Source organism: Elephas maximus, chromosome 3, assembly GCF_024166365.1.
Source record: "Elephas maximus indicus isolate mEleMax1 chromosome 3, mEleMax1 primary haplotype, whole genome shotgun sequence".
Lineage (NCBI taxonomy): Eukaryota > Metazoa > Chordata > Mammalia > Proboscidea > Elephantidae > Elephas > Elephas maximus.
The window spans coordinates 46,948,658-46,974,352 of NC_064821.1; the positions used below are offsets into that span (position 1 = coordinate 46,948,658).

A 25,695-nucleotide genomic window follows, 5' to 3' on the forward strand; every position below is an offset into this window, starting at 1 on the left:
CAATTGCTAGAATCTCACCGTTACAGTTGCCAGAGTATAAAAATCCTATAGATTCTCCTTGGGCCAGGCACAGTTTACCCTCTGCTGCCTCTGCACCCGTTCGTCAGTCAAGGGACAGCTTGGGGGTTTATATCTTTAACAGGATGTAGTAGAGGGGGTCCCTAGGTGCTCCCCCAGATCAGAGGGAGGGTGGCCCACGTCCCAGCCTCCCAGACAACCCTTCTTAGGGTCTCAGCCCCACCATTGCCACCACCAGGGAGCTGCTGATCAGAAAGAAGGAGCTCCGAAGAGCCAAGTGCAGGCACCTCGGCCAGTCCAACAAGGATCCCAGGAGCCTATTCACAGTCAAGGTTGTAAAGGAGGAACTTGGCCAGAAAACCAGTCTGATTCCAGGCACCGTGTTGGGTTGGGTAAGCAGCTCCCAGCTCCCAATTCTGCCCTGCTGAACATTCTTTCTGCAAAACAAGTTTTATGGATTGAATTATGTCCTTCCAAAATATGTGTTGAAATCCTAACCCCTATACCTATAGAAGAAACCCTGGTGGTGCAGTGGTTAAGTGCAACGGCTGCTAACCAAAAGGTTGGCAGTCCAAATCCACCAGGCACTTCTTGGAAACTCTATGGAGTACTTCTACTCTGTCCTATAGGGTAACTATGAGTCAGAATTGACTCGATGGCAACAGGTTTGGGTTTTTTTGGTTTATACCTATAGATGTAATCCCATTTGGGAATAGAGTTTTCTTTGTTATGTTAATGAGGTCATATCAGTGTAGGGTGTATCTTAAACTTAATCACTTTTGAGATATCAGAAGAGCAGATTAGACACAGAGACAAGCAAGCACAGAGTGGGAAGACAGAAGCACATGTGAGAATCACCAAGGAACTGAGGAACACCAGCCTACAGAAGCTGAAATAAAACAAAGAAGGGCCTTCCCCTGGAGCCACACCCTGAATTCGAATTCTAGGCTCCTGAACTGTGAGAAAATATGTTCTGTTCTTTAAAGCCACCCACTCGTGGTATTTCTGTTACAGCCGCACTAGGGAACTCAGGCAGCAAGGGAAAAGCAATCACTTGCTTCTGGATGGCTTCAAACACCAGAAAGGGGGCAAAGGTAGAAAGCCAGCAGGGGTTGGGGCCAGTATGGCTGCCTGTCCTCACTCTCTCCCAGTCCACAGGGTGACGTTGGACAAGTAAATCATAGCCTCTTCTGCCTCAATGATCCCAACTAAAAATGGAAAAGGATGGTTTGAATGATTCCTAAGTTTCTTCCATCCTCTGTTGTTCTCTGTTCCATGAAGAATAAGGGGAAGAGCTCAGAGGCCCATGGTTTGCAGGATCCTTGGGGTTTCTTCATGCACAAATTAAATTCAAGGCTCTTGACCTCTGCGTCATCTAGATAAGGACTAGAAGTGCTCACCGTGGCCCAACAGAACGCCACACATTCAGACCATGTGTTGGGACGCAGTGGGGTGTAGTGGAGATTTCTTTGAATTCATGGAGGTTTAAACTAAAACTCTGGATTTAAATTATAGGATATTTTTGAGGGAAATGTAGTGTTATCATCCCATACCTGGAAGATAGCCAAGAAGCGTCTTGTCTCCGCGATCATGATTGGACAAGAATGACTGGTGTTCAGTTCATCACAATCTCTCCCATGGCTTGAGCATCCATTGGCGATAATGATGCTTCTCAATGTTGGAAGAGTTTCTTCTCGACTCTAGATGGGCTTCTGTCTTAAACAAATACACGTTCCAAATGAGCAAAGTCTGAATCAATTTGGTTTCCTTCCACATGTAAGTTCTGTAAGATTTTAGGGAAAACTTAGTCTGGGACAAGGTAATATTGGATTAAGAGGTCGGTCATAATAATAGCTGGCATTTTTTGAAGGTTTACCATGTGACAGGCACTGTTCAAATGCGTTATCTCGTTTGATCTTCACAACAATCTCATGAGATACGTACTATTGTTCTCTCCATTTTATAGGTGAAGAGATCTGAGGCACACAGATGCGATTGCCTAAGGTCCACTGCTAGGAAGTAGCAGAACCTGGACTCAAGCCTGGGGAGTCATCTCCAGAGCACATACTCTGGGCTACTCTGTCTCTCTGTCACCTTTAGCATCAGACAGCTCTGGGTTCAGTGGTGGGACTTTGGTGGGTGGTGGGCTACTTAATTCTTCACAGTTCATATTCCCTATGTGTAAAGTAGAAATATCATAAGACCTATAGAGCACTTCTCACCAAGCACCTGGAACATATAGGTGCTAAATAAATGGTAACTCTCAGTAATCATGGTGATTATTGTTGTTATTTTTGTAACCAGAAGACACTGTGAGTTGTATAGTGGAGACAGCACTAGCTTAGAAAAATGAAGACATGTGATCTGTTAGGAGTTAGGGCTCATGGTCGGTGTGATAGAAAATTTAAACCAAACTGACTTCAGGATAAGAGGCAATTTGGGGGCTCAAGTTACTGAAAAGCCTAGAGGTAGCTGGCTTCAGGCATGGCTGGATCCAGGGGTCCAAGCACTGACATCAAGGCTTAGTGCCTCATCCCTGCAGCTTTACCCCCTCCATGCTGGCTTCATGTGCCAGCAAGAGATGTCTGCCAGAAGCATTAGGTGTCACACTCCCAGATTCAAGTCCAGCAGAAAAAAGCATCCTTGCCTCCCAGTGGCTCCAGCCAAAGTCCAGGGGCAAGCTCTGATTTGGTCCAGGGTCTGTCCCTGAACCATTCAACATGGCCCAGAGAATGCAGTGCTCCAGTTGGTTAGCCCTAGTCACATGCTCTACATCTGGACTGAGTGAGGAGAGGTGGTTGGTTTCCTAAAGAAAATTCAGATACTCTTATCAAAAAAGAACACCAAATGCACTGGAGTCATGTCCAACTCTGCTTCCCATTAGTTGCGTGATTTTGGGCAAATCACATGGCACCTCTTAGTCAAAGAAGGCACATCTGGCCGTGGGGTCAGTGGCCCGTGCCAGCTCCTCCCAGAGCTTGTACGAGGAGCAGATGAACAGGAAAGGCTCCAGAACATGTCCATCACTCTAGGGATGCTTCAGTGGCTGTCTGGTCCATTGTCATCTGACAGGGTTGACTCACTGCCTGGCATGGCATGGTTCTGCATGGGCACACAGCCCCAGGAGCAGGAGTGGGGCGCACGTCCTTGGAGAGAGACGGACAGGCAGGGGAGGACAGTGGGCTTGGCTTCTCGCCTTCCAGGAGGAAACAGCCAAGTCTGTACACTACAGGCAGGGCCCTTTAAGGCTGGTGAGAAGGAGGCCCTGTGGCCCGAGTGGGGAAGGTTGTAAATAAATGATGGTTGTTATTGCTATCAAGTCCAGCCCCGATTCATGGCGACCCCATGTACAATGCAATGAAATGCTGCCTGATCCTGTCCCATCCCCATGAAATCCCCACTGTGATCCACAGAGATTTCATTGGCTGACTTTTGGAAATAGATCACCAGTCTGGAAGCTCTGCCAAAACCTGTTCAGCATCATAGCAACACGCATGCCTCCACTGACAGAAGGGTGGTAGCTGCGTGTGAGGTGCATTGGCTGGGAATCAAACTCAGGTCTCCTGCATGGAAGGTGAGAGTCGTACCACTGAGCTACCACTGTCCTCCTGAATAAATGGTAGCACTCAGTAATCATAGCAATAATAACAATCATAGTGATTATTGTTTTTGCTGTTATAACCAGAGGATGGTCTGGATGGTATAACGGAGAGAGTGCTGGCATAGAATACTTTGAGGCTGGTGAGAAGAAGGCAGTGTGGCCCGAGTGGGGAAGGAGGCCATATGGTTCTGGGAGGAGAGAGGAGGTCCAAGGATTAAGACAAAGACCTTGGAGATCTGATCACCAGCATTGGTGGCATTGGAGCCACTGACCCTGGCTGCTCTTCCTCGTCCCTTTGGGGCAAGGGCTGCAGTCCTGAGCACAACCACGCCCTGCAGGAGTTCTCTGTTTCCCAGAGAAAGGCCGTGGCTTCTTCTCCCAGGGCTGGTTGGAGTGACTTTTGCAGCAACTTCCAATAAAACACAAATTAGTTCAAGGTGAGCGCAACGCGGGAGACAAATCAACCCTCTCATCGAAGCCTGGGCTCCACCAACTGCAAGGCCAAAGCTGCCTGTGTCCCTGGCAAGTTCCTGGCAAGTAAGAATGGAGGGGCAGGCTCTGAACGCCTCAGCTGGTACCTCCAGCTCTGGATGCAGCCCTCAAGGTGGCACCGAAAATCACAGTGCTTCCTGGATGTGGGTCTGGAGACCAAATCTTGGTCTCACCCATTTAAAAACCTATATTTTTCAGCTCTTGTTTCCCTTGGGGTAATGAGTTTCATAAGTTTACTGCCCGAAGTATAGAGTTGGTTTGTGTTAAAATTACCTCCCTGAAATCACAATAGAGGGTCCCAGACAGAGCTGGAGAAAAATGTAGAACAAAATTCTAACTCAAAAAAAAAAAAGACCAGACTTACTGGTCTGACAGAGACTGGAGAAACCCCAAGAGTACGACCCCGGACACCCTTTTAACTCAGTACTGAAGTAAGTCACTCCTGAGGTTCACCCTTCTGCCAATGATTAGACAGGCCCATAAAACAAAAGGAGACTAAAGGGGCATACCAGCCCAGGGGCAAGGATGAGAAGGCAGGAAGGGACACAAAGACTGGTAAAGGGGAGCCCAAGGTCAAGAGGGGGAGAGTGTTTACATGTCATGGGGTTGTGAACCAATGGCACAAAACAATATATGTATTAATTGTTTAATGAGAAACTAATTTGCTTGTAAACCTTCATCTAAAGCATAATTAAAAAAAAAAAAATTACCTCCCTGAACTCCAGCAGGGACCCTTATTCTTAGTATTTGGGATCTGGAGGAAAAGTATGTGTTCACCTCCTTCTCCCCTTTCTGATGTACAAGACTCAAATCCCTTTTCCTCTCAGCTGTTGTTTGTGGCCAGAAAAGCCCTTATCCTTGTTTCTTGGTGGCGACTACCTCTTCCCCATCCATGCTGTCTTCACCATGCACTCGCTGTTCCAGATGAACGTTTGGAACATGGAGAGCCTTCTGAGTGGTTTGCACACCTCTTGTGGCTTAATCCTTGCTGGGCCCAGCAACAGCTTTGGGCCAGTGGCTTCCATGTACCTCAGGGGTCATCCCTGGGTTTGGCCAGCCTCAGCTGGGACCCATCAACCTCCGTGAACAATGTGTTTTATTTATTTCTCCCAGCCCCTTGCCAAAGAGCCCTGATGGCACAATGGTTAAGCGCTTGGCTGCTAATCGAAAGGTTGGGGGTTCAAACCTACCAACTGCTCTGCTGGAGAAAGACCTGACAGTCTGCCTCTGTAAAGATACAGCCTTGGAAACCCCATGGGGTGATTCTACCGTGTCCTGTAGGGTTACTATGAGTCGGAATCGACTCGATAGTAACAGGTAGCCCTTTGACTCATACTTAGCCCTCACTGGGAACCATCTGTCTCTCTTCTACCCTCTAATAGGAACTCATAAGACCCTCCCACAACTGTACACAGAGGACTTGGCACTTTGTCACCCATAAAAGTTGAGTGTCATCCACAAATGTAGCAATGTTATTGAGCATTTCTTCCACCAGATCACCAATAACAATTTTAAATTAGGAAGGCCTGGCCCCCAGCCACAGTGAATCTCACTCTTTACATTTGTTCATCCAGAAGTGTTGCCCACACATCCCCAGCCCACACATGCCTTGGGTAGCCAGGTCTCGATCCATGATAAAACTCTTTCCCCAGCTTCAAGCTTTCCGGGGGTCATTGGGTAGAACCTTCCAGAAGCTTCTGGAAAATCTGGGCAGATTATATCTTCTGGCTTCTTTTTAAGCCCATGTGTCTTTACCTACACAGGGAGACAGTAAATTTTCCTTCACTCCAACATTTGCTGGGTATCCAAGGGCTGTGCTGGGTCCAGCTTAGTCAGGCAGGATTTCCCACTATTAGCACTTTGTCTAAGTTGTCTGAGGGCAGACCAGCCCCTAAGCTGGCGTGGTTGCCAGAACCCCGCACCAGGTAGAAATTGTTTAACTACATTCCCATGACTGGAAAATTTTGGTAATTGTGTAATAATAACAGCAGCAGCAGCAGCACTCAACAATTATCCAGGGTTTTTCATCTTCAGACCACTTTACCCACATTAACTAATTAAGTCTCCCAGCCTCCCTCGGAAGCTGAGAAGGGCAAGGGCTGCTGGCTCCAGAATCCAATTGAGCTTGTGCTCGCTGGATAAGGGCAGTGTCTGGAGGGACCACAGGCCTCCCCAGGGCAGCTGGCCTCAGCCCCCACTTGGAGCAGGGAAGGAAGCCCTGCTTGGGGACACCGTGCCTCTTGCTGGGTGTAACACAGAGGATCCCTACTGATCCCAGCAAGGGTGCAGGCAGCTTCTGTGTCCCCTGCCATGCTGAACTGGAGTAGGGCCCCTGTGGCCAGCAGGAGATACAGGGCCTGGCTCCCTGAAGAACACGGGTGACAGTTGAACCTACCTATTACTGGGGACACCGAGACCCCTCTTTTCATTCCTACTCTCTCCCTTTTTGCTTCTCCTTTAAGCCTCCTCCCACCCCCAACTTTGGGGACCTATGTCTGTTCCCAGAGAACAGCTGTTCTGCCCCAGGTCCCAGTCCCTCACCAGGCTGTCCCTCTCACACCACACCCCCACCTGGCCTGGCCCCACCTGACCCCAGAGGTGTCCTTGACACAGAGCCAGAGTTGTCAGCAGCCTCAGCCCTGCCCTGAAGAGTTTCCAGGCCAGCACAGGAGTCCAGCCCTATCCCTGCTCCACCAGCTCCCCACCCCAGATAACCAGTCTGGTACCCTGGACCCAGGTTTGCTCCAGCCCAGATGCTACCTGGGCTGCTGCCCAGGGCACTGAGGCCGAGCACGCAGCCCTTCCCCAGCTGCATCCAGCAACCTCCATCTATGGAGCCATAGGGACCCAGCAGAGCGGAGGAGAAGCAGAGATGCAGGCTCTGGGCTCAAGCCAGCTACAGTGTTAATCCCTTAATCTTGAATGCACTTTCCTTTCTATAAGCGGGAATGATAATGGCACCAGCATCTGTGATGGCCTGTGTGAGGCTTGAACGTGGGACCGGGTACACAGCTGACCTGATCTTCTGAAATAGGGGCACCCCTGGGAGCTGAGTGCTGGGGGCATGACCACGTGTCTGCCCCCAGGGCATCCAGTTCTCCCCTCCAGAGTCGGCAGTGGGACGTGGCAACCTATGCTTAGAGGGCCCTGAGCATCCCTTCCCATCTGCAGCAGGGAAGAGAGAGTTAGGGGGAGCTGATAGATCCAGGAGGCCGAAGCTGTGGGAGCATAGTGCTCCTTCTCTGGGAGACCAGTTCTTGTGTTTACTTCCTTCCTGGGCCTCAGCTCCAGGCTAGGGGGAGGCTTTCCCTCCACCTGCCTACTGGCAGCCCTCAGTAGGAGACCACAGCAGAAGAGCAGGTAAAACCTGAGCCTCCCTCCTGGTGGAGACCAAGGACCCTCACCTCATACCTTTATCCAGAGCAGAGGTAGACAGGTGCCAAGCTTGCCCAGAGCAGGTGGGGCCCGGGAGGAAGGAATTTTTTCTGTTTTTCAGGGGAGTGACCCCACAGCCCCTTGCTGCCTCACATCATCACTTATTCATTCCCTATAAATCCTGCCTCCCTCTGCCAGCTTCACACTCCCGCACTAAACACACCTGTCTCCTGGTTACTAAGTGCCAGGTACAGGGATGGCGCTGCCTCTTTAGATCAGCTTGCGGGGTTTCGGAATCTGCATAAATGGTGGTCATATGACAAATGGAACCATAAAATGGATTTGTAGTGTGGGCCATGCTGCTCCTCTCAGCTCTGCCCCCTCCTCCCCGGGGGACTCACGGACCCGCCCCCATCTCCACCTGAAGCAACAAGTTGGTACGTCGGTACACTGTTACATGCTGTTCTGACTTTCTGGGTAATGTATACATTTTCACTATCACTCGGTCTCTCTCCTTCATTTTTCATGAGAACTGGCATGAGATTAATGACAGAGCCCAGAAGAAACGGAGCACCACGCCACCCTGATTTATCGACCACTTAGCGTTGATGAAGCTGCAAACAAGAGTCAAACAGATGTTGCAGCCGCATTTTTCTTTATCAAAACCAACAGCTCTTTGCATTTTTAACTACTTTTTGCACCACCATCCTGCTTACTCCACAGAAAGGGTCATTGGATTGGCCCCCTCCTTCCCACTGTGGCTGAGGAGTGCCCAGCTGCCCAGTGTGCCCAGCTCCCAGCCCTGAGAATGGCCAGGAGGAGGGGTGAGCTGCCTGAGTGCTCACTCTGGCTGACTCGAGTCCTCTTGGTGGGTGTCTTGGGAAGGGCATGCTGCTACACTCTGGGGCGATTCTAGGGCTTCTTATGCAAACCCTGGGGTGGGCTTGGGCAGGCAGGGACCCCAGGGCTTAGCTTTCCCCTGCAAATGGAAACGCTGCCCCAACCCTCATCTCCATATTGAACATGCATTCCAATAGGTGATGTCCAGTGACCTTGCAGGTGACCACTGGCTGTGGGTCAGGCCCATCCTGAGCCCTTCACCTGCCTTGCCCCACCTGACAACAAGGGGAAGGCCAATTGTCCTCGTTTTCTTGTTCTACAGAGTAGACACTTGGGCTCGGCTCAGGGGATTCAGCGCTTGCCCAAGTGGGACCCCCTTTCCAGCCCCACCCCGTCCCTGCCCCTGCACCTCACCTTTCAGGAACCTGGAACCACCAGAGCCACCGGAGCCATGGGGATCTCCCTACGGGTTGGGAATCTGAGCTCTGGAGGGCTGGGGGAGAGCTTAGCACCCTCCCCTGCCTCTGCACCACTCCCACCCCCCACACTGCTGCCCACTTGGGTCAGGCAGCACCGCCCCCACCCTCACCCCGCATAAATCTCTGATGAACTTCTCAAGGGGCCCATTTCGCTCCATCCTCCCTCCTCCTCCCTCTCAACTCTACCTCTCCTCCAGCCCTTCAGGTGCTACTTCTGCCACGGGGTGGGCCCAGTCCAGGTCTCCCTGGTTAGGGCTCTCTGCCAGGGACACCTGCAGCCCCAGGCCTGGCGTGGGCGATCAGAAGAGGCCCCAGCCCAGCCTCATCCGCCTTCCACTTTTCCAGGCTGCCGGGGAGCTCACCCCAGGTGTGCGGGCCTATAAATCTGTAGTGTTTGTGGCAGAAGCTGTTGCATGTTAACCAGATCACAGGTGCTGCTGTGGGCTCCCAGCCTGGCCTCGCACCACCCCACTGAGCACCCACACTACTGCCACCCATGCAGGGCAAGGAGCGCTTTGTTGCTCAGAGCAGTTTTATTTCCTCAAATCCCCAGTCACCTGTCATTACCAAGATTAAATCAGACCCAGGCAGTCACACCCAGGCCCTCTACTCCTGTGCCAATCCCTCATCTCCCACCAGCTTCCCCTCAGACCCCAAAGCAGGGAGCCCACAGGGACCTCACCAGCCCGGAGTACCCAGTCAAGGACTAAACCTGTTTGTGATTCCTCAGAAAGTTAAATGACCCACCAATTCCACATCTAGGTGTATATCCAAAGGACTTAAAAGCAAGGACTCAAACAGACACTCGTACGTCACATTGTCCATTGTAGCATTATTCACTACAGCCAAAAGGTGGAAACAACCCAAATGTCCACCAACAGATGAATGGATAAACAAAATGTGGTACATTCATACAATGGAATATGACTCAGATAAAGAGAAATAAAGTTCAGATTCGTACTACACCACAGATGAACCTTGACAACCTTAGGTAAAGATAGAGATACATAGCTGCCATCAAGTCAACTCCAGCTTATGGTGACCTTATGTACAACAGATGGAAACGCTGCTCAATTCCACCCTGACACTCGCCAGCATGTTCCAGTCCATCGTCTCAGCTATTGTGCGAATCCCTCTCACCAAGGGTCTCTCTCACCCTCGATGGCCCTCTACTTCACCAAACACAATGTCCTCCTCCAGCCATTGCTCCCTCCTGATGACGTGTCCAAAGCAAGGGAATCAATATTCTATCGTGATCTATAAGGTTCCATTGGCTAGTTTTCTGAAGTGGATCACCAAGACTTTGTTCCTTGAAAACAGTATGCTAAATAAATTATGCCAGACACAAAAGGACAAATATTAATGATCCCACTTACATAAGATATCTAGAATATGCAAATGCACAGAGACAGAAAGTAGATTAGAGGTTACCGGCTGCTGGGGGGTAGGGCAGAATAGGGAGTTAATGCTTAATGGGTATAGTTTCTGTTTGGGGTGATGAAAAGGTTTTAGAAACAGTGTTGAGGGTTGCACAACACTGTGAGTGTGAAAATCGTTAAGATGGCAAGTTTTATATTATATATATTTTACCACATTTGAACGGGAGGCAGAATTTCTCGTCCCAGCCTCTCTCCTTACCCCCATCCTTCCAAATGGAATCCCCAGGGGAGTAGATAACTTTGGCCACAGCTGTGGGGAAAGGGGACCTTTGAATGAAAGGAGAGCTGTATGGACAGTGCATCAAATATAGGCAAGAATTTCTCCAGGAACCCTGACTTCATGGAAAGCAGCTTACAATGCCAGGTGAAGAGAAAGAGTGTTAAGAGGCTAAGCCCAGGCCAGGGGTTGGTTCCCCAGGAGTCCCTGAGTAGTGCAAACAGCATGCTCGGCTGCTGGCCAAAAGGTTGGAGTTCAAGTTCATCCAGAGGTACCTCAGAAGAAAATCCTGGTGATCTACTTCCAAAAAATCAGCCACTGAAAACCCTGTGTAGCACAGTTCTGTTCTGACACGCGTGAGGTCATCACGAGTCAGAGTTGACACAAGAGCAACAGTTTCGTTTTTGGTTTTTTTAAATCATGGCTCCCTACAGCAGCCCTGGGGAGAAAGGAAAAAGCACCATTTCCATTTATAGTGAGGAGCTTGAGGCATAAGAGGGAATGATGGAATCTCCTAGTCCATGGCTCTTTCCAGAAGATTCTGGAACTTCTCTAAGACTTCTTAGCCTTAGTTTTTCCCCCACAGCCACATACCACTCTATTGTGCCCCCTCCCCCAGGTCTTTAACCCCAGGCCTCCTGGACACTCAAGGGTTCATCTTCAAAGGTCATGTTCTCTTTGAGGGGACGGCTTCTAGCATCTTCCTGGAAATTCCACAGACCAGGGAGGAGCCTTTTGACAAGTTCTTGTATCCTGCCCCCCAAGCTGACTGGTGAACTCCAGAGAAACATCAGAGCAGCCCAGGCTGAGACAATAGGCTACCTGGCTTCCCCGTTGTCCAGGGCACATGGAAAGCCTGGTGGGCTGGCCTCAGCCATGGTCCCTGGGAGTGGGCGCTTCCCCAGCCCTCCCTGCCCAGCTATCCCAGCCTGAGCCTGTCTCACAGGTGGCAAAGCAGTGCGCAGTGAGGCCCCGGACACTGTTCTGAGCACTCCATGAAACTGAGACATTGGCACTCCAAGACTAATATATTTTTCTGCCAAAAACACCCAATAAAATGTGCAACTAATGAATAAAATTGCAACATTGCCAAGAATCGATGTGTGCCCCAAATTTCTAAAAATACCTGAATCATGCTATGTCTTAAAATCAGCCTCAAGCCAGGAAGTCATTATTTAAAATTCAGCTCTGAGTTTCAGTGGCAGGAACCCCAGGCTCCAGGATGGGATCGTGTTAAAGTCACAAACCATGAAGTCTCTCCCTTCTACATCCTCTAATCCCCAACCAGGCCTTCTTGAACCCTTAGGGGATGAGAACTTTCTGCTATTTGTGCCAAAGGCCCGAGAAGCACAATACCAGGGTGAAGGCTCCAGGAAGGGCTCCCCAAGGAAAGGAGTGGTGGCAGAGCTGGGTACCTAAGTCAACAGTCACTGATGTGGGGCCCCCTGACCACTGAACATGTGAACTCCTGAAATGAAGTGTTGATGTGTACTGAGGACATTTTTCAGGGGTGGGATGGGGTATCCACAGCTTTCATCAAATTCTCAAAGAGGCCTTAGACCCAGAAAAGGTTAAGAACCACTTGCACCTTAGCTTCCCAGGACCTGTGTTCAGGAAGGCTGCCCTGCCCTTTGTAAACCCAGAAAACAGAAGCCAACCATCGGTAGAACACAAGTCCGCTAAGAGTAAAGATGGGAGGTCCTAAGTCAACCTACTTCAGTTCTAACCAGCAAGCCAGTTGCCATCAAGTCACTCCGACACATGGCGGCCCCATGTGTGTCAGAGTAGAACTGTGCTCCGTAGGTTTTTCAGTGGCTGTTCTTTCAGAAGTAGATTGCCAGACCTTTCTTCCAAGGTACCTGTGGATAGACTCCAACATCTCAGTTAGCAGCCAAGCATGTTAACTGTATGCACCACCCAGGGACTCCAAATTCAATTCTACCAACCTGAACTGAGCACTAACTGTTGCCGACACTATGACGAACATGATAAAGCCCCCATCTCCGGGCCCCTTCCCTGTGGTTGAGGAGATAACGTTGACATACTGTCTATTAAGATACAAACCCAATCATCCTGAGACCAGAAGAACTAGATGGTGCCTGGCTACAACTGATGACGGCCCTGACAGGGAACACAACAGAGAACCCCTGAGGGAGCAGGAGAGCAGTGGGATGCAGACCCCAAATTCTCATAAGACTAGACTTAATGGTCTGACTGAGACTGGAAGTACCCCGGTGGCCATGGCCCTCAGACCTCCTGTTGGCCCAGGACGGCTCTTCGGACATGGATTAGACTGGACCGTGGTTTGTGGGGAGTGGTGCTGGTGAGGAGTGAGCTTCTTGGATCGGGTGGACACTTGAGACTATGTTGGCATCTCCTGCCTGGAGGGGAGATGAGAGGGTGGAGGGGGTTAGAAGCTGGCGAAAAGGACACGAAAAGAGAGAGTGGAGGGAGAGAGCAGACTGTCTGTCTCATTAGGGGGAGAGTAACTGGGAGTGTGTAATATGGGTTTTTGTGTGAGAGACTGACTTGATTTGTAAACTTTCACTTAAAGCACAATACAAAATTATTTAAAAAAAAAAAGATACAAACACAACCACCATCAAGTGAGATATCAGGGAAAGCTTCCAGAAGGAGGCAGCATTGCTGGGCCTCCGAGAAGAGCAGGCTGGTTGTTTATGAAGAAATGGAGGGTGAGCCCTGCAGGCAGAAGGCAGGGCTTCCTGGAAAGGAGGGCCCTGTGTGCTCTTGCACAGGAGCCCCAGGGTTGGGGGCTTCCCTGTGCAGTGAGTGAGGGTCTGAGCTCTTTTGCCCCTGCCAGCCGCTGTTGGCCTCCCATAGCCTTCTCCAGGCCCTGGCTGCTCAGTGGGACTATGGGGCATGCAGGGGCACTCCTTTCATCTCCTTACTGCCTGATATCCCAGTTGCCTGGGATGCAAGGCCAGGCTCTCACTCCAGGGGCTGGGATCAGAGAGAGCCCCTGGTGGCCTGCTGGTTCAGCAACCCTTTGATCCTCACTCTGTCTCCCTCAGCAGCTGGCACTGCCACCTGGGGCCCCTACCCTAGACACAGTACCTGGGGAGGTCAATCTGTACTCAACCCTCCTACCTCTGGGGCCTATGGCAAGGATGAAATGAAATGAGAGGTGGGATCGCACACTAAACCTAGCAAAATGAGGCCACCAGATGTCTTGGCAGGACCTGAGTTTGGAGTCAGAACCCTGGCTTCCAGTCCTGGCTCCATCCCTTGCCAAGCACAGAGCTTTGGGGAAGCTGCAAAGTTTCGGTACTCCGTTTCCTCACGGTAGGCGAAGGCACCTGCCCTGCCCTGCCCTGCCCTGCCCTGCCCTGCCCTGCCCTGCCCAGCCTGCCTCCCTGGCCAGCGTGGACACCAAATGAGATAATGGCTGGAAAGTGCTTGGAAAAGAATAAAGTACTGAGGCAATGTCAGGGATTATCATTATTATTAAGGAGTGTGATTACCGAAATCCAGAAAAGCTGCCATTAACGAGAAGGCTCCTGTTCATGTTGATTTAATTTCCTGGTTAACCGAGCGTTGGCAAGGAAAAAACTCTGTTTCAACCCTGATTGGAAATCTTTTTAAATTATGCCAGTCTACTTTCTTGCACCGGTCGTGGTAACGTCTTGAATCTTAATTCATTAATGGATTGATTCATTCATATGTTCATTTTTCACTCTTGCTTTGACTATACTCAGAAAGGTACTAGTGGACTCAGCATCTTTTGTGCTTGGGGTCCTCATCTCCCCCCCGCTCCCATGCCAGGACTTGTGGTCCAGTACTGCTTTGCCAGCAAAGAAGACCACCGGGCAGGAAAACCTTAGGATATGGCCTTCCAAATGGCTTTTTCTGTAGTTCCCTGGAGCCTCTTGATATATTGTCATATGCTTCCTTAGAATGGGAAAAAAAAAAAAAAAAACTGGTCCAAGAAATTCATTCTCACTGGGTAGAAGAGCTAAGCCAGGTTTTCTGGGTTTATCCAGGTGCATCTATAAAGTGACATGATTGCTTTTTAACAGACCTGCAAGACCTGGGGTGGCCAAATGAGCCAGACCACCTTCTGGTTGGCCATGGCAAGGCCATGTGCTTCTTGCTTCAAAGCTGCTGCCCCCGCCCCCAGGCCTCTTGGGATGTGGCTATCAGAGCTGGTGGTGAGCAGGAGGGACAGAGGCCACTTTGAATTGAATCTGATGGGAAGTTGCTGTTGGGTGCCATTGAGTCAATTCCAACTCATAGCGACCCCATGTGTTACAGAGGAGAACTGCCCCATAGGGTTTTCTACGTTGTAATCTTTATGGAAGCAGATCGCCCGGTCTTTCTTCTGAGGAGTCTCTGGGTAGGTTTGAACTACCAACATTTCAGTTTGCAGCTGAGTGTTTAACCCTTGAGCTTCCAGGGGAAGGTGCAGCCCCATTTCAATAGAACTATTTCAGGGCAAAACCGTGCCTTCAAGTTCTACAGAGCAAGGGTTCTTTCCATCCTTAAGCTCCAAACGGGTCTTCAAGGTGGGGGCAGGGGGTGTTCCAGAGGTGGTGCTTGAAAGGAAGGCCCAGATGTGGCTGCCTGTGCAGGGAAGAGCACAGGCTGAAGGGCAGAGGAAGGTCCAGCACACAGAAGCTTGGTAGCTTGAATTCTGGGGACCCCATGTCCTTTTGGGAAGAAGGGGTGGCGATGCCTGGGGTTTCAGTGAGCCATGAAAAGGACATGTATATAAAGAACAAAGCAGACACATGTGCTGATAGGTGGCTGTTGGTGTGATGTCTCGAGTGTTGGGCTGCAAATGCAGTCTGGTCTTGTGCACCTGGTTCTTAGCCACAGGTGCACACACCTGTGTGTAGACCAGTGGTTCTTAACTGGGGCAATTTGCCCCACCCCCACCCCCACCCCTGCGCCAGGGACATTTAGGATGTCTGTAGACGTTTCTGGCTGTCGTGACCTGGAGGAGGGCTGTAACTGGCATCTAGTGGGTAGAGGCCAGGGATGCTGCTAAACCTCGGATAATGCACAGGATGGCCCCACAACAGAGAAGGCTCAGGCTCCAAATGTGCCATGCCTGAGAGCCTGGTGTGCGGAGACTCAGACCCTGCCTGGACCTGCCGGGGGAGGGGAGGGGGTCCCTGCCCTGGGAAGGCTCAGTGCTGCCCTCATGCTACCAGTGTCTGTCTCTCCCCCCAGAACCCCGACATCGTCCTGGTGCACTACCTGAACGTGCCAGCCATTGAGGACTGTGGCAAGCCCTGTGGCCCCATCCTCTGCTCCATCAACACCGACAAGAAGGAGTGGGCGAAATGGACGAAAGAGGAGCTTATTGGGCAGCTGAAGCCTATGTGTGAGTAGCTGTGGCTGAGGGGACTGGGTGTGGGGGCCCCATCCCACATAGGTGAGCCAGGCTTCACCCTCTAAGGCCCACTCACACCCCAGCATTCATGTGGTGCTCACAGTCTGTCTGCTCCGTGGCAGGACACGAAATGCCGCTCCCATGCTGCAGCTGAGAAAAGTCAGATTCAGAAGAACAAAGCAACATCTGAGAAATTACCCACCAAGGGAGGAGAGGGTTCAGCACTGCAGATTTCTGGGCTGTGGGCAGGAGGTGTGGGGTGCGGGATAGGGGGGCAGGCCAGGTAGGGGAGCGGAGGGGCTGGCAGAAGCTCGCCTGCTCCCACACTCAGCTGTCTGCACGCTGGGTCTGAGCTCAGCCGCCACCTCCTGGACGCAGAGCTGCCTCAGCTTCCAGACTGGGTGGCAAATGGATGATGGTAATTGAGCTGGATTTCATTTTGTCAGCAAAGTGATGCTTTCAGAAGCATCTGTCAGGTGCAAACCACTGAATGCAAAACACAGAATGAGTCCAGAAAGCACACCAGGGCCTCATTTCCGTGGGCCTCAGCTCCGGAAGTGGCCAAGGGGCCGAGGTAGCCTCCTCTGCCCGCTGGGCAGCTGGGCTCAGGAAGAGCAAGTATGGTCTACTGGGCCAGAGAAGAGCCGGGCATCAGTGCTGGACACAGGCCCAGGCCCGGCCGTGGAGCGCTGATTCTCCGGGCTTAGAGCAGAGACCTGTCATCATGCAGGACCTCAGAGATCGGCCACGGTCACTTGGAACCACGGACCTCTTGGCAGCTGGGCTGGAGGGAGGAGGCCAACGGGCACTATACACAGGGGGGCAACTAAAGCATCATCTCTGGGGGCAGGCAGGGAGTGTGTCACCACTGGGGTGTCCAAGCTGAAGCCAGGGACACCTGCAGTGACCAGCTGGCCCTGGGGGTCTCTCCAGTGCTCAGATTTGAAGATCCCCCCTCCAGCTCCACTTGGATGGTGGGTCAGGAGGGCAAAGGGAGGCCCCTGGAGGCCAGCAGCCTGGGCAGGCTGGACTGAGCTCAGCACGTGCTGCCCTCCTGAGCCAGCTGCTTGGAGGGTGGCTCTGGGCAGCTTGGCCTCAGTGCCACTACCCAGAACCTAGAACCAGATGGCCCAGGGGCCTGCCCCAGTTCAGGCTATTACAGTGGGACTTTCTGAACTGCAGTGCTCACCATGTGCCCAATGCCCTGAGGGTAAAAGCTCCTGGTGCGGCAGAGAGTGCCTCCACCATGGGGCCCCACACCTCTGCAGCCTCCGACTCTGCGTCCAGCCACGCTCAACCTTTTTGGTTCCTCACAGGAGACTGCTAGCCACCCCCGAATCCCCCGCTCCGCCTTCCCTGCCCCTCCTCTGCCCTTCCCCTCCTCTGCCCTTCCCCTCCTCCTCCCCTCCCCCTCCCCTGCACCCTCCCTTGCCCCTCCCTGCCCCTCGCCTGCTCATCCTTGCACCCTCCCCTGCCCTTCCCCTGCACTCTCCCTTGCCCCTCCCCGCCCTTCTCCTGCACCCTCCCCTGCCCATTCCTGCACCTTCTCCTGACCCTCCCTTGCACCCTCCTCTGTACCCTCCCCTGCCTCTCCCCTGCACCCTCCCTGTCCGCATCTGCTCACTCCCCTGATCCTTCAGCTCTCGGCCCAGACATCACTTCTCCCTGGGCCCCCGATTGCTGGATGGGGACTCACACCCCAGCACGCTTGCCTTCTCCAAACCCCCGCCCGACACTGGACCTCAGACAGGAGTCTCCCTCCTGTGCCTAACTAGAGGGGGTCACATCAGCCCCTCCAGATTCTGCAGAGTATTGAGAAATCAGGAAACACTACAGTGAACACCCCATGAGTCCTCCCTGCCACAGCTGCCCCCAGGGCCCAACGTGGCACCAGGCACATGGAAGGCCCCTGTGGACATTTGTTGAATGGATAAATGGGAAGTGGCTAGCCCAGCTCTAGTCCATTTCCCATGGGAGCCTGAGGAACTGGCAAAAGCCTCCAGTGTCCAGGCCCGAAGCGAGGTGATTGGGGGCTCTCCTCCAAGGCCAACCCAGTTAGGAGTAGGATCTTTTCTTCTTCACCTTTCTGGGCCTGTCACCTCTTTCTTCTTGGGCTGCCCCTAGGAGTTCAGACTCCATTTGCATCCACACAGCCAGGGAGCAGCCCAGCCCCAACTGGGCCCAGAAAAATCTCCGGGGACTGTGTCAGCCAGAGATTAGCCAAAGGGATGCTCCTGAGTGAAAAGATGCCTTTCAAGATGGCCAACATGGTCAGGGCCCCTCTGCCCCCCCAGCCCCCACCCACCCAAACATCTTTCTCAACAGGCACTGACAGCCCTTTCCCCATAAGCCATCCCATCACCATTCTCCCTGTACCTTCCTCCTCCTTTTATTTGACCTGCTTCCCTTTTCTCTCCTTGCTACCCCTCCCTCCTTGCAACACCCCAGATCCTCAGCAGTGGCCCAGAAAACCCACCATCTCCATGCAAAAATTTGCCTGTCCTCAGACAGTTTTTTTTTTCAGACAGGGATGCCACCTCCCAGATCAGTGGGGACATTGTGCTCTGGGAACCCCAGGGCGTGGAACCAAGGCCTGAGCCGGGCTCTGATGCTTAGCTGGAGGGACTTGGAGAGCCGCTCAAAAACCTGCAGTGCATCAAGAAAATTATGTAAAACTACAACAAACTCCCCATAAATCTAACAACACTTGGTTCGCTGGTGTCTCGGGAGGAAGCGAGAAGCCTTGCACAATTACTCAGAGTGGGCCCGAATGTGCGGGGCGCTGGCTGAAGACGCTCAGCCTGGGAAACACATCTCGGGAAGCTCAGCTCAAATAAAAGCTTTTGATTCCGACCAGGCTTGGAACCCACTTAGGGCAGCCGCTAACCGTGTTCGGGGAAAGCAGAGGTGTGCTGGGTGCCAAGAAGGTATCAGATCTGCTTCCAGAATCAGGCATGCCACCAAACGCTGGAGCCAAACACATTAGCTTCATCACATTTTCACATAAATCACATTCTTTCAAAGACTTCACAGTTTGATTTCCTGATGTTTCCAAATTTCTCTGCCCTGCAGCAGAGTTGTCAGTGATTTAATCAAAATGTTGTGCTTATCAGTAGAGAAGTGAATCTCAGATCCATGGCCTGTGCCTCACCTGTTGCAGAACGGGGGCGGGGGGGGACCTCGTGATTCTCACGCCTTGGGAATCTCACAAAAACCCATGTCTAAGCCAGATGGATTCAGAGAATCCCACCTTGATTCTTCCTTTCAACCTGCAATCCAAGGGATGACTCCTCCAGATAGAAAAACAAAGGCAGAAAAAAAATGAAGTTGTCTGATAGGAATTCCCAATGTGTTTCCAAAGATCCTTCCTGTCTTTTATAATTCCATCTCTAATAGTTAGAATACGGGTCCTGCTGCTGTAACACAGACCAAAACAACAGTGGCTTAAACAAAACAGGAGGAGTCCCTGGGTGGCACAAATAGGGGTTTGACTACTAGGTTCAAGCCCACCCAGAGATGCCTTGGAAAACAGGCCTGATGATCTACTTCCAAAAGGTCAGAGCCTTGAAAACCCTGTGGAGTGGTTCTACTCTGCACATACGGTGTCACCATGGGTCAGAATCGAATCTACAGCAGCTAACAACAACAACAAATAAAATAGGGGCTTATTTCTCTTTCACATAGCAGTTGAGGGTCAGTATGGAAGTCCACAGTGTCAGGGATTAGCAATCCAGACTCCTCCCAGTTGATTGCTCTGCCATTCTTACAGTGTTGTCTTTTTTTTTTTTTCTTAATGTAGCCCAAAATGGCTGCTCCAGCAACTGCCATCACAACTACATTCCAGTCATGGGGAAGGAGAAAGTGGAGGGCATACTTCTTTCTTTTAAGGCCATGACCAAGAAGTTTCATGCATCACTTCCACTCATATCCCATTGGCCAGAGTTTTGTTATATGGTTGCCCCTAGCAGCAAGGGAGTCTGGGAAGTATACTGTTTTGCTGAGCAACTCCATCCTAACATACCTGGGGAATAAGGTTCTGCATGTGAATCACCCATTCTGGCTCATCATGCACACCTTGCTAGTCTCAGCTGAAGGCCTGGACATGATTGACGGGGGTCAAGTCTGAGATTCGGAGTCTATAGAACACAAGTGAATATAACCTAAAGCTCAGCATGCCTCCTCCTGGAAATTCCAGAGTCTGTTCCAATGCAGCTGGCCCAAGAGCACCAGCTTTTCACCAGGCAACTCCCATAGTGGGAGCTCAGGGCTGGGCAGGTGGCATCCTCACCTCTCCATTGACTGCTGAGAGATGATTTTGAGCAGGGTAGAAAGGCCTGCCAACCAGTCTGCACCACATTCCTGCCAGCGTGGCTGGGAGCTTGATCTTTGGCTGCCTAGAACCACAGTGGCTCTGAACCCAATGTCTGGAAACTTCCACCCTCAACTCTCCTTGAGCCTGTGTAGCTGGCCCCAACCAAGTACAGCCAGTTCCTGTGAAACCTATCCTGTCTGTCCATGGGGCTCCAAGCCCCTGTGATTCTCTCCTCAGCAGCCCAGGAGGGGCTGAGCATGTGAGCAGTCGGTGAGATTCCACCATTCAGAGTATGTTCACAGCTCTTCCCCTAGTTGCGATCTTGTCCCAGCTCCCCATGAAGGGCTCCACTTGGACACCCTGGCCGAGAGCAGATGGCCCTGCATCTGCCCACCAAGGCCTGGGCCTTCCTGCAGGCCTCTGAGCACCCCAGAGATGATCGGGGTGGCTCCACCCTGACCACCTTCCCTAGAGCCACACTGTTGTCATCCCCAGGTCCTCAGCAGGGCTGGATGGCAAAGCAAGCTGGCTGTCTGGGAAGCCAGCATAGCACGAGGTCCTGCACCTACACCTGCAACTGCACTGTACATATGCTCCCCAACATGTGCCCATGCACACCTCTGTGCTTATCCCTGTGCTAACATGTGCACACACACCACTGCCCTCCCCACCCACATGCACACGGATGTGGGGACACACGTGTGAGTTCAGCCCAGCTCAGCAGAGGAGTGCTTAGTTCTCTAGCGCCCCCACTCCTGACACCCTCTCTGAAAGCAGCCTCAGGAGGCAGGGACCTGAGTATGAGTCCAGCTCAACCTCATACTGGCAGTGACCTTGCACAAGTCCTCAGAGTTCTCTGAGCCTTGCTGCCCTCCTTCATATGAAGGGGTGATAATGGACCTGCCTCCATGGTCACTAAGGCCATTAAATGATACTATGGATGTAAAGTCTTTAGGTTCCGGACTGCTGCAGCACACAATAAGGGGAAGTTATCAAAAGCCAGAAAGTCATTCTGTTTGTTGAGGTTGAGACCTAACACTTGAGCACTTAGCCTGTGCCCAGCTCTGTGCTAAGGGTGGGACCCCAAAGGGACCCCAGCTGTCCCTCAGTCCTTCATAGACTCTTCCACCCACCCAAACTGGACAGTGAACAAGCTTTAAGAACTTCTGCTCTGAGCAGGGTCCTAGGCTGGGCCCTGGGAAGAGGTAAAGTGGGAGAAAGCCCAGACTTTCCTCAAGGTTCATGGTCTAATCTGGAAGACAAACCAAAGAGGACAGGCGTAACAGCTAATGATTCCAAAGCAGACAGCATTAGGGCAAAATAGATGGTCCTGCCTTCAATAACTCAGAAATTCAGAAAATCAAGGGAGGGTGCTCGTAGAAAGAGGACTTACCTTGGCCTTGATGAATGCGTGGAATTTGGAGAAGGGCAGGAAGCAGAGAGGTGCTCCCAAGAAGGTTTGTGTGAAACAACATGAGGGAAGAAACGGCATGGGAGCCAAAAGCAAACCCGTGGTGGTGGCCCTGGAGTGATGGGACTGTGTCACATTTGAGTCTGAAAGGGCTGGTTGAGTATGAAGTGATGGAAGTCATGTTGACTGTGGAGGGGCAAAGGCCATGTTGAACGGGGGAAGTGGAACAGGAGTAGGATGGAGGTCATGTTGAGTGTAGGAGGTAGAAGTCATATTGATTATGAGGTGATAACTGTCATGTTGAGTGAGAGGTGGAGGCCATGTTGAGTGAGGGGGCAGAGGCCATGTTGAGTGTGGGTGGGGGCCATGTTGAGTATGGGGGGTAGAGGCCATGTTGAGTATAAGAAAGGGGATGTTGTGTTGAGCTGACGGGTGAAGGCCACACTGAGTGTGTGTTGAAGGAGTGGAGGCCATGTTAAGGATGGAAGTGGAGGCCATGTTGAATGTGAGAGATGAGATTGTGTTGAGTATGGAGAGTGGAGATCATGTTGACTGAAAGGGGAGATTGTGTTGAGTTGGGGAGCGGAAGCCACATTGAATATGAAGTGGTAGAGACCGTGTTGAATGTGGGAAGATGGAGCCCTTGTCAAGTATAGCTGATGAAGTCCATGTTGAGTATTAGAGACCATGCTGAGTGTGAGGGAGGAGATTGTGTTGAATATGGAGAGTGGAAGCCATGTTGAGTGTGGGAGTAGAGGCCTTGTTGAATGGAACAGGGAGATTGTGTTGAATGTGGAGGGTGGAGGCCATGTTGAGTGTGTGTTGAAGGGGTGGAGGCCATGTTAAGTGTGGAAGTGGAGGCCATGTTGAAAGTGAGGGGAGAGACTGTGTTGAGTATGGAGAGTGGAGACCATGTTGAGTGAAAGGCGAGATTGTGTTGAGTTGGGGAGTGGAGGCCATGTTGAGTATGAAGCGGTAGAGACCATGTTGAATGTGAGAGGATAGAGCCCTCGTCGAGTATAAGCTGATGAAGTTCGTGTTGAGTATAGAAGTAGAGACCATGCTGAGCTGTGACGGGGGAGATTGTGTTGAATGTGAGGGATGAATGCCATGTTTAATGTAGGGAGTGGAGGCCATATTGAGTGTGTGCTGGGGGGTGAAGGCCATGTTGAGTGTGACAGTAAAGGATATGTTGAGTGTGAGAGGATGGAGCACTTGTCGAGGATAGGCTGATAAAGTCCCTGTTGAGTACAGGAGTAGAGACCTTGTTGAGTGTGAGCGGGGAGATTGTGTGCAGTGTGGAGAATGGAGGCCACGTTGTGGGTAGGACTTGAGTGTGCTATTGTGATTTCAAAAAAAAAAAAACCTTTGCCGTGGAGTAGATCCTGACTCATAGCGACCCTATAGGACAGACTGGAACTGCCCCACAGAGTTTCCAACTGGTGGCCTCAAACTGCCAACCTTTTGGTTAGCAACTGTAACTCTTAACCACTGCTCCACCAGGGTTTCAATTCCCCCACCATCTTTGGTCCTTGGGTACCTGCTTCCTGTTGGTGTTTTCAGGAGCCAGGGACTCAGTCGGCCCCCTTACCATGCACTCTCTGACCCTCCATGCAACTCTCAGACCTCTGCAGGAACCCCCTACAAGGTTTCCAGGGACACGAGGGAGCCCAGGATGCTAGGAAACAGGGATCTCCACGTCGCTGAGAAGTGAGTGGGGCGGCAAAGAAATTGGAATGCAGTAGGCTGGTTAGCAGGCTCTGGCCTCTTGCAGGCTCTCAGAAATCTTGCTGTTGGTGCTCCTCACCCCACCATGTTAGGCCAACAGAGCCCTCAACCCCTAGAGCCCCCACCCGCCCTCACCTGTCCTGGAGACCCTTGCTGTTGCTACCAAGCCTTGAGTTGTATATTCAATGCATCTTTTGTTTTCTATCTTTCAGACAAAGACCAAAGATCCAGTAAGGGGGGCGGGTGGTAGCGGTGTTTATTTGTTTTGTTTTTTTGCTTAGATTGTAATCCTGGTGATTATAGAATATCAAGAAGTAAAATCAACAAAGGCTTTCCTCTCCCGGCCCTGCGCCAATCCCGGTTTCTGGTCGATTAGCGCCACCTGCTGGCCAATAGCAGCAGAACAGCTCTGAGATGCGGGCCGTGAGGAGCCCAACTCCCCACCCTGGCAATGAGGGCCCCGCAGAGAGGGGCCACTGTCCACCCCCACCTGTGGAACTGGTGTCTGGGGCATGGTGGGGAGGCTATTAAGGTCTGCTGTTGTGATCCTGGAGTGATGGGGCTTGGGATGGGGCTGGAAAGAACAGAAGGAGCCCTGCTCCCCAGGTACTTCCTCTTCAAATCAGTCTACCCTGATCGGGCATCACCTGTCTGGAGAAGGGCCTGGGAGCTCGCCTCTGACCAGGAACACGTGTTCCTAAGACTCAGCCAAAATCTGGAAGAGGATATAGTCGACACAGGAAGTGGAAAAAGATGTGCCCCACCGAGCTGCAGGTGTGGCAGAACGGAGAGGTGAAGGAGTAAGATCAGCCAGGGTGCAAGCTGTTGTCAGAAAGGGTCTGAAGGTTCTTTCCAGCCAGAAATGGTCACTGTGCAGCATTTCCCAGTGTCCCTGCCTCTGAGAGGAGATTCTCAGATTTGGAGTCAGGGACCAAAGTCAGGGGGAACCCAGAGAATGCCAGAGTAGCCACGGTCTACCCAAATCCACCACAGCCAGCAAAGCCTGACAGGAGACTATAGCTCAATGCCGAGAGCAGGGGTTCCCACTGGAATCACTTGGAGGGGTGCTAAAAGGCAGGTTCCTAGGCCCCACCCCAGACATTCTGATTCCACAGGTCTAGAGTGAGTCTCAGGTCAGGTCAAGTCAGGTGCTGTCAAGTCTATTCTGACTCATAGCAACCCCATGTGACAGAGTAGAACTGCCCCCATAGGGTTTTCTAGGCTGTAATCTTTATGGAAGCAGGTCACCAGGTCTTTCTCTCGTGGAGTCACTGGATGAGTTCCAACAACCAAACTTTCAGTTAGCAGCCAAGTGCTTAACCAGGGCTCCTTAGAATGGGCCTAGGAACCTGGATATTTTAATGAGTACGCTTCTCAGGGTAGGGCCCCCAGGGTCATACTTAGAGAAGCCCCAGCCTAAAACAGGTTCCCCTGAGAGGCCAGCCCAGGATCCCTGTCCTGGGGAGTGGGGTCTGGTATCTTTTGGTGTACAGGCCTTCTTGAGAACCAGCTGATGCTCCCATTTGGTAGGAGGAGGCTGGCATTGGAGTCAATACTGAGTCTGGTCCAGGTGCCTTCCCAGAGGGTGGCACCACAAGCATGCACGAAGATGCAAAAAGAATTGCATATAGATTTCTGGGGGTTCCAGCGCCCCTTGCAGCCTTTCCATAAACCCCAGGTTAAGAAATACTGCCCTAGAATTTTCTTTGGTTGAAACCGAGGTATCAGTACGAAGCATGTAGTGGGGCCTCCACACCCACTTGCTGACTTGAACTTGTGAGCAAGCCATGGGGGGAAGGAGTTAGGGGGCTCAGTCTGTAAGAGAAGAAGTGCTCATCAGTGGGTCGATCCTGAAAGCCTAGAAGGTTCGATTCTGCTCCTGCCTGTGTCTGCAGGACTTGAAGTCTTTAAGGAGGCAGAGTTGATACAGAAAAGCCTGGGGAGGATTTCCCTGTGACTTTTGCTTTTCCCTTTGGTTGGGAACCGCTGGCCCTGGAAGCAGGTGGATCGGTCCCTCGACTCCTAGGGATCCGCAGCCCCTGGCCCCCCTCCTGCCAGGAGGCCTCTCAAGCATCTCCGGGCCTGGCACAGAGGAGAGCAGACACGGGGGAGGCCAGGCTGATTTTAGTGTGAGGCTCGCCTCATTTTCCTGCTGGGAAGATCCAGGTTTGTTTTCACAAATGTGAGTTTCTCCCTCAGGCTAAATCTTATTTTGCTGTCTTGGCCTCCAAAAAGGAGAACTGAAAGGAAGAGAAATACTTCTTTTGATTTCCCTTCTCTCTCTGGCTGCTTGCCACTTGGGGTTGCCCTGGCGCCTGCATCCGCTGCTGTTACAGAATCCCCCCCCCCCATCAGTGCATCTTTCATTAAGTCAACCAGCATTGCAGGAGGGCTACTGAGCAGTACTCCGTGCTGTGCTGGGGATAC

The 25,695-nt window shown here is 51.7% G+C and overlaps 1 protein-coding gene across 1 annotated transcript in view; it reads left to right on the forward strand.

Annotated features, from left to right (window-relative positions):
- The window catches only part of CAMTA1 (calmodulin binding transcription activator 1), a 1,103,644-nt gene that overhangs the window by 966,958 nt on the left and 110,991 nt on the right, over positions 1-25,695 (forward strand). The window contains exon 7 of the mRNA XM_049877793.1: positions 15,655-15,808. Coding sequence (XP_049733750.1) covers positions 15,655-15,808 — 154 coding nt within the window. The remainder of the gene's footprint in view (positions 1-15,654; positions 15,809-25,695) is intronic.